Source organism: Nuphar pumila, chromosome 7 (genome assembly GCF_984573655.1).
Source record: "Nuphar pumila chromosome 7, dmNupPumi1.hap1.1, whole genome shotgun sequence".
Taxonomy (NCBI): Eukaryota; Viridiplantae; Streptophyta; class Magnoliopsida; order Nymphaeales; family Nymphaeaceae; genus Nuphar; species Nuphar pumila.
The window spans coordinates 99816459-99825276 of record NC_143255.1 but is presented as its reverse complement, the minus strand read 5'-3'; the positions used below and the strand labels follow the sequence as shown (position 1 = coordinate 99825276).

Genomic DNA, 8818 nt, shown 5'->3' with positions numbered 1-8818 from the left:
TATATATATATATATATATATATATATATATATATATATATATATAAAACTTGAGAGGCACCCCTCGTATTAAGTTTATCCTTTAGCTGCATTTTTTTATTGCAGTTTTATTTATCGTTGGTTTTATCAAATCACTTAATGAGATTACGTATTGGAGTTATTTCAATTAAAATCCTCTATGCAAATTGAGCATTTTTATATTGCAGTTATACTAGGGATTTTGTTTGTTGTGATAGTTTTATCCATTGGCTTAATGACACTTTGCAAGGAACTTATTTCAATTAAAATCCTTTTAAATGTTCTACCAGCTAAAATCTGTGGGCAACACTTGGTCTAGTTGATCTAAATCTGTGGGCAACACTTGGATCTAGTTTGTAGAGCCGCTACACCTGAGGTCGTCGATCTTTGTGTGACAGTCTGTCAGTAGTAGGGCCCAAAAGCAGATGGAGGTCGGCACACTCAAAGTGTACCATGTGATGGCATCTGATCCTGGCTCTTAGTTTGTATCGCAGTCGTCTAACTCTCTGGCAAATCTGGCTTCATTTTTCACACTTTATAGATGGCAATTCCTGAATAGGCCTATCCCTGCAGGAAGAGATAGCATTTGCTGATCTCAGATCGGGTGTTATATGATTGCACAAATATTTGTGCATTAAGCACCTGATCGCCCTCCATCAGGTCTTGGGTCCCACACCTGACAGGCTCTGTTTCCAAGATGAAAGGTGATGAGGTGCTTAATGTACAAATATTTGTCACCTAATTTTTTTACGCATTTGCTACCCTCTAATTAGAATTCAGGGAAGTTGTTCTAATCAAATTTGATTTAATGAATGTATTATGGTCAAAATAGTAGGGATTGATTTTTGGAAGATAGTTTTTCAGCATAATTTTTTTTTTTTTTGAGGTTTAAAATTTTGATATATTGTAAGCTGTTGATTTTTTAACCGTTGTAAAATCTAGCATAAATGTTAAAAACCAAGATCCAAAGGCCAGTTTCTACTAAAATTAATATCTAGGATCACATCTGAAAGGGTCATGCAAAAGATAGAAAAATAATAAAAGTATTATATTTTTTCATTAGGGGGTTCCTTAGGTTATCCAATATTATCTTGTAGAATGAATGGCTGGGGGCTTGGATGAAGTTTTTAGAGAGGGTGGATGAAAGGTCACTTGGTTATTGGCACTGTCATTTGTACCTTGTCTCTTAAGAGGCGTGCGTTTCATGTTCTTTTCTATAAAAGTAAGTGTTTTTTCATAGGAAAGCGGTTCTCATAAGAAAGGTGAAACAAACATCTCTATCAGAAATTTGATTGGGTCCACATGATAAATGTAAAAGGCATCTCTTTTATCAGAATGCGTTCACACCTGATATCTATTCCCATGCGGGAGTACTTTCTCCTTCAAAGAAAAGTGTCTTTCCTTGAGTGGGGTTGCAACAAAAATCCTCTTTGGAGTAAAATGACTCTGCACAACGAGCTAAGCTAGCTCAGGCTGGATCAGTTTAAGCTTGGCTCGAACTCATTCAAAAAACTAAATGAGCCGAGCTTGAACAAGGGTTCAAGATCAATACACATAAATGAGCCCATATTGAACAAGCAGTCCAGCCCTGATCAAAATCGGGTTACATAGTTATATAAAAAAAATATATTTTATATATGTATGCATTTTTTTTTATAATGTGTTTACAAAGAGTCCTACGTCAGTGGATAAGTCATTGGTTATCTTTGAAAGTGACATGACTTCAAGTCTTCAAATCCTATGGTTTCTCTTGATTTTAAAGAAGGATTTTACACAAAATTTTAATAATTTTAACAAGATTGTGATCAACTCGTCACTTAAAAAAACAAATTAAAGGTGTTCAGCTCGAGCCGATCTTGGGCAGGTTGTTCGTGCCTACAATAGAGCAATGAAGCCAATAGTGCAGTGGCGGAGCCAGGGCATGGGTGGGCGGTCGCCCACCCCAGAATTAGAATCCGAGTCGAAATATGATACGACTCGGGTCTTCTTCTTCATTCCCCACGATTTGGAGGTTGCATTCTTTCCTTGTGAATGCTTGTTGAAGAAGATCAGAGCAGAGTCGTGCAGGAGTGGAGATCACACCTCCCTGCGATACAGAGTTGCTCTGCCTCGATGCTGTGGCGAGGACCGTCGCCTCCGAGAGAGAGCTGAGGAGGCACCTCAGTTGGAAGACCTTCGGCTTGCTGCTGGATCACCACCGAGAAGGAGGTGGCTCAATTACTGAAACAGGCTTTCAATCTCGATGTATGATCTTCACCACCATGGAAGCTTCGTGTCACTGCGCCACCGACAGAGGTCGATGATCACCACCCGAAGTCTGCCCACCCAACAAAAAACTTCTGGCTCCGCCACTGCAGTAGTGTTATTATTCTTGGTTGGGAACATTCACATCTTTGATAATAATAATAGTAAAAAAGATATTCACATTACATGCAGTGACCTGCCTGAAAACCATCCAGGTTGGCATTTATCGAGATAGGCACCTTGTCTATCTCGCGAAATGTAGGTGCTACTAGGGTTGTCAAAGAGTCGGGTTTGGTTTGAACCTAGGTGAAATCAAACCCAGACCTGAATTGAGAATTGAGATAGTGGTTTGGAGTCCACACCCGGGTTCAATTGAACCCACCATAGGAGAAACCATACTTACATGAACGAGTCATGCTAAATAATATTATTTATCTTTTTTTACTGTTGAAAAATTATGAATCTTAGTTGGAACTCCGATCGAGTTCTGGTCTGGTATGAAATTTCACAAATTAACTGTACCCGGATCCATATATTAATCAGCTCCTTCCAGTCTGATCACAATTCTAATCAAACCTTCTTATTTATCAACAAAACCCGGCCCGATAAGGTTTGGTACGAGTTGGGTCCAGGTCAAACCCAATCCATTGGCACCCGTAATAGTAAAGGGTGCAAAACGGAATTTATTTGATGAAAAATCAGGTGATCATATATAAATTGTCATGAATCGCTGGTCACTATTTCTTTTTCTTTTTTTGTTCTCTACATGTTGCTCCATAGTGACAAACATTTTTTTTTTTGGCAAAATATCGTTTGTCAAAAACTTTTGAGAAATTGAAAATTTATCATAAATCTTGTATTTTTCAGCAAAATATTGGCAATAAAAAAATAAATTTAGGTAATTCGACCGCTTTTTTTTTCCTTTTCTTTTATCTAGAGCTCAGTTGACCACTTGTGATCTTGGGATTGGTCCACGTCAGGGGAAACGGTTTCCACAAGTCGCTGTGACAAGGTTTCACAGAAAGTCCCAAAATAGCAAACATGAGGCCAGGAAGCGATGGGGATTTTTGCCCACTCAAATCAAAATCAGTTCTCACTTCTCAGATAAAAAGAGCATAAAGTGAGGAACGACTTGGAAAATAACCCCAGAAAAAGAACAAAAGATCTTGAAGATTATCTCAAAGGGCTCATAACTCTCCATTTATGAAATGACATAATGACCCTCTTTCTTCCAGCTTGCCGGTGTTCTATTTCCTCTCAATAGAATCGCCCATCACTGAAAATCAAGTTTTTCACCTGTATTTTTTTTGTTGTTGAAAATTTAGCCTTTTAAATGATGTAGATAAGCAAAACTAGAGACTTTTGAGGGATTCAATCTATAAAAATAAAAGAGTATCACTTTCCAAATCCACATGGTTGATCTTCTTCATTCTTTGTTGGTTTGAAAAATTGATCGTCCTTGACCACTGGATTCGGTGGTAGTTTGGTAACTTAACAAAACGATATGAACTGTGGGGTGCCCCTTCATTTTGTACCGAATTTGATGATCAGAACAAATCCGTATATGTATCTATAAACTCCTCTTTCCTTGGTCACTTGGTGCAGCAGAGAGAGAGAGAGAGAGAGAGAGAGATGGATCCCTACAAGGTATGAGTGTCGACCCTTTTCTCTATGTCATAGTTAGATTTGATCTCGATTTGGTTTTGGGTTTTTAGATACCATGATTTCCCCTCATGAATTTCACGACAAATTGTTTTTCATTCGTTCTCGATCGAAATTAAATTATTTCGAGTTTCTTTTCTTTCTCTTTGTGGTTTGTTGTTTATGGGTATTTTGTTATGAACCAGCATCGTCCTTCGAGTGCTTTCAACTCACCATACTTCACCACCAACTCTGGTGCGCCAGTTTGGAACAACAACTCTTCTCTGACCATCGGACCGAGAGGTATCTGTTTTTATCCTATTTGTTTAGCTTCTTGCTGTCACATCGATGCTCATCGTGTTATTTGAGGTTCTTTTTTTGATCGATTAGATTAGTTATGGATTACGATCGATTTGCCCAATTGCTTCATATTCTTTGATGGGTATTGTTTGAAATTGCACGGTTTTATGAGGTATTGTTGTTTTTTGATGCTAGAGCTCCAATCCCCATTGAATTTCGTGGTTTGAGAATGCTTTTCGTTAGATATTTTGGATGGATTGCGTTGTGGATTAGAAGAACATGAGCTTCGTTTAGCTTCACACATATTCCTAAGCAATGATTTTTTTTTTCATTCAGCACATTCTTTTTCTTTCTTTGGATTTTCAATTTTTCACCCTTTTTCAATTCTCTCTTTTGAGCATTCTTCTCACATGAGCACTATTTCGAATATCCAGTTTTCGTGACCCGTGTAGCAAGCTTTGGGTCAGTGACTCTCAGGCCAGACGACCTTAGGGTACTAGATACGCATAATAAATATCTAACAATTTGTTCTTGCCTTTTTCATTTTTAATGTTCATTGTATTATGGTACTTTACATAACCCTCATATATATCAAATTGGCAAATGATTTCTCCAAGAGTCATCCCCTCCAACAACGAAAGCTTTCTTGTCTTACGAATTGTAGTCATTGCTAACCTGCACAACACATAAATTTAACCGCATCATTATATATTACAACTGCCTCCCCAAGTATATATTATTACAAATTATCACATTCGTTAAACAATCATCAACATTACAAGTCATTGCAATATTTGGCTTCATAAGTAAACATCGTATTCTTGACAACTTGGTGGCTAAAATTCAACTCAACCTTTTAGGTGGAAGAAAATTGTCAAAATGTTATTCTTTTAATTAATTAGTATGTTTTGCAAGGCAACGAGATAAGCTGTTTAGTCCTTCGTACCATTTCATAATTTTGAGCTTTTAGATGCTCTGCATGGGCACTTATTGACGAGTTCGGATCAGGTTGGTTTACCGTCAGGGGTCCCTCTGATGCTGTTCATCCATGACGATGAACGGCATCAAACAACCACGGCCTGATAGCAAATGTTTCATACGGACCCCACAAAAAATTTCAGAGCTGTTGATGCTCTCAATGAGCAGCATCTATGGTCCAATGAATGGACGGCTGAAACAAAAGCAGAAACCGTCATTGTTTAATGCTGTTCATTACCATGGTTACCATGGACGAACAGCATCAGACGGACCCCTGACTGTTCCGTTAGGAGTATCCCTGACCTCCTTTTTAACATGGTGAGTACCCATAGGATCTATTTGATAAATTTCTCAATTCTGCAATTTGATGAACCTATTGATTGAAATTCAAGAGTTAGGATTTCTGTATGGTTTCCGTCAGGAGTATCCCTGACCTCCTTTTTAACATGGTGAGTACCCATAGGATCTATTTAATAAATTTCTCAATTCTGCAATTTGATGAACCTATTGATTGAAATTCAAGAGTTAGGATTTCTGTATGGTTTCTCTCTCTCTCTCTCTCTCTTTGGTTTCATTTTAAGATGAATGCTTCCATAGCTTCTTATATGACTTATATGTCTTTTGTGGCAGGGCCAATTCTCCTCGAAGATTATCATTTGGTTGAGAAACTTGCAAATTTTGATAGGGAGAGAATACCAGAGCGTGTTGTTCATGCTAGGGGAGCTAGTGCAAAGGGCTTCTTTGAGGTCACCCATGATGTTTCCCACCTCACATGTGCTGATTTTATGCGGGCACCAGGAGTTCAAACTCCTGTTATTCTGCGATTTTCAACTGTGATTCATGAACGTGGTAGCCCTGAGACCCTTAGAGACCCTCGTGGTTTTGCTGTGAAGTTTTACACAAGGGAGGTATGTCTAGAAAATTATTGGGTAATACATTTCTTATTGATCCTATACATACATATAGATGGATGCTAGTTTTTTATAACCTGTGAAACCAGATTTCTGCAAAGATCCATGAATTTGCAGTTCACTTGTCTTGATGTATGGGCCTTTTGATGTCTTTAAACGTGCTCAGAAATGTTTGTGTTCATAATTTTGCTTGCTTCTCTGTGATAGATTCCGGAAGTAACCTTGTTTATTTAGCAAATTTCTTGTTTAAGAAAAAATAGTAAATAAATAACTAAGGCAATCTTTGATCTGATATACTTTCATATGTGAAAATATGATTTACTTGGTTTACTTTTCCCTTATTTTGTAGCTACAGCTAGCATTTAAATGTTACTTGTGCATGTCCTGTTGATTTTCCAAAGGTTTCATGATGACAAGAAATGCTTCTTATTAACTTTATATGCAACCGCATAGGAGGCTCATCTGTGAGTGGTGCTTAACTATGCACATTTTTCAACTGTTGCATGTGTAATACTAATGCTTATTTATTTTCGGGTGCCAACAGGCACACATGCACAATATTTGGAGGATTTTCCTTGCTTTTGTTGTATGGTGTTGAGTTTTCCTCCTATACCTTTAAAAGTTCTCTTACCCTTTCTCTGTATTGTGATGGTACTGCTTTAGCTGATATGAAGCATCATATTGGTTTCAGGGTAATTTTGATATGGTTGGGAATAACTTCCCAGTTTTCTTTATCCGGGATGGAATCAAATTCCCTGACATGGTCCATTCCTTAAAGCCCAATCCAAAGACTCACATCCAGGAGAACTGGAGGATCCTTGACTTCTTTTCTCACCATCCTGAGAGCTTACACATGTTCACTTTTCTGTTCGATGATGTTGGTATCCCAGCAGATTACCGGCATATGGAAGGATCTGGTGTGAATACTTATACAATGATTAACAAGGCAGGAAGGGCAACTTACGTGAAATTCCATTGGAAACCCACATGTGGAGTGAAGTGCTTGTTGGATGAGGAAGCTGTGGTGGTTGGAGGTACCAATCACAGTCATGCTACTAAGGATCTTTACGATGCCATTGCAGCTGGAAACTACCCAGAATGGAAGCTTTTCATCCAGACTATCCCACCTGAAGATTGTGACAAATTTGATTTTGATCCGTTGGATGTTACCAAGACCTGGCCAGAGGACATATTACCTCTTCAGCCAGTCGGGCGTCTGGTCTTGAACAAGAACATTGATAATTTCTTTGCTGAGAACGAGCAACTTGCCTTTTGCCCTGCAATTGTGGTGCCCGGAATCCATTATTCAGAAGACAAATTACTCCAAACAAGAGTTTTCTCATATTCAGATACTCAGAGGCACCGTCTTGGACCAAATTATCTGATGCTTCCAGCGAATGCACCGAAATGCTCACACCACAGCAATCATTATGATGGATTTATGAATTTCATGCACAGGGATGAAGAGGTATGCTCATTTATCAAAGCGTGACTATCAGGCATTCCAAATAAAAACATTTGGGACTTCAACTGTCAGATCTATAGATCATTGTGCTGGCTAGAATGTTCAGTTCACAGCTCTTAAGTCATGCAAGTGTGTGTGCATGATTCAGTTACAGTTGTTCATGTTAATGCTTTGTGTTAATTCACTGTCCTTAATGGTTATGGTAGAGGCATCTGAGGTTGCAAGTGGCTCGGCACAATTTGAGATTTTTGAGTCTTGAGCCCAGTTCTATAACTTGACTTTCTGCTTAAACAGCAGCTCTTTCTGTCCCAGATTATCTGTAGCACACCATTATGTTTAAATTATTCACAATTAATGCCTTTCAGGTGGATTACTTCCCATCAAGGTTTGATCCTGTGCGCCATGCTGAGAGATACCCTATTCCATCTTATATTCACAGCGGAAAGCGTGAAAAGGTATATCTCAAAATAAACATATTTCTTATGATATTCATTAATGAAATGTTTTCTGGTGGTGGACATCCTTCTTTGAAACATTTCTTACATGTCATTCTTTGAAACTTAATTTTGTGAACTCCCAAACAGTGTTGTATTGAAAAGGAGAACAATTTCAAGCAGCCAGGGGAGAGATACCGATCATTTGCACCAGATAGGTTTGTCAGAGTTTTCATGCTATTTAAAATATTTTCTTGCTAACATTTTAATGAGCAGAGACACTCATGGTAGTCTCTGTTTATGGGTAGGCAAGAGAGATTTATTCGTCGATGGGCTGAAGCCTTGTCTGATGCAAGAGTGACTCATGAAATACGCAGCATTTGGTTGTCATACTGGTCTCAGGTCAGTTTTCTTCATGCTTGGGCTTGATGTTTTAATTAAGTTTGATAGTGTTGATGCTCATGATAGTGATGATGGTTCTTCTTTATTGCATCATGCAGTGTGACAAATCTCTGGGTCAGAAGTTGGTAACTCGCCTTAACCTCAAACCAAGCATGTGATCACGATGAAAATAGAGGTTTTATAGTTGCCGAGTGCATAGAGAAAAGGGTGTTGGTGACATAGGAGACTGATGATGTGATTAATTGATTTACTGGTTTGAATCATCAGTATTGTTATCTGAGAAACTCATAGATACAACTATATCTGTAATAAATTGCTACTCTCTTTTCTTTCTTTGCCCATGTGTGCACAGTGTATTTAGATAAACCATGCTTCCATACATTTTGTTTTAAAATTTACATTATCTTATTTTAGAATTTGGGACA

At 38.1% G+C, this 8818-nt stretch overlaps 1 protein-coding gene across 1 annotated transcript; it reads left to right on the top strand.

Moving 5' to 3' along the window:
- Window positions 1–3495: 3495 nt before the first annotated feature.
- Window positions 3496–8818, top strand: LOC149832621 (catalase isozyme 1-like). Its single transcript, XM_090014610.1, has 8 exons — window positions 3496–3909; window positions 4110–4206; window positions 5812–6089; window positions 6784–7560; window positions 7923–8012; window positions 8142–8209; window positions 8300–8393; window positions 8492–8818. Exons 1-8 carry the CDS (start codon window positions 3895–3897, stop codon window positions 8549–8551), a joined length of 1479 nt encoding a protein of 492 aa, XP_089870736.1. The 5' UTR covers window positions 3496–3894; the 3' UTR covers window positions 8552–8818.

What these genes read in the sequence shown, in the direction of transcription:
- LOC149832621 (XM_090014610.1), top strand. An exon ending in ACAGCGGAAAGCGTGAAAAG is followed by an intron (nt 8,013 to 8,141) that starts GTATATCTCAAA and finishes ACTCCCAAACAG; the next exon opens with TGTTGTATTGAAAAGGAGAA. An exon ending in CGATCATTTGCACCAGATAG is followed by an intron (nt 8,210 to 8,299) that starts GTTTGTCAGAGT and finishes GTTTATGGGTAG; the next exon opens with GCAAGAGAGATTTATTCGTC.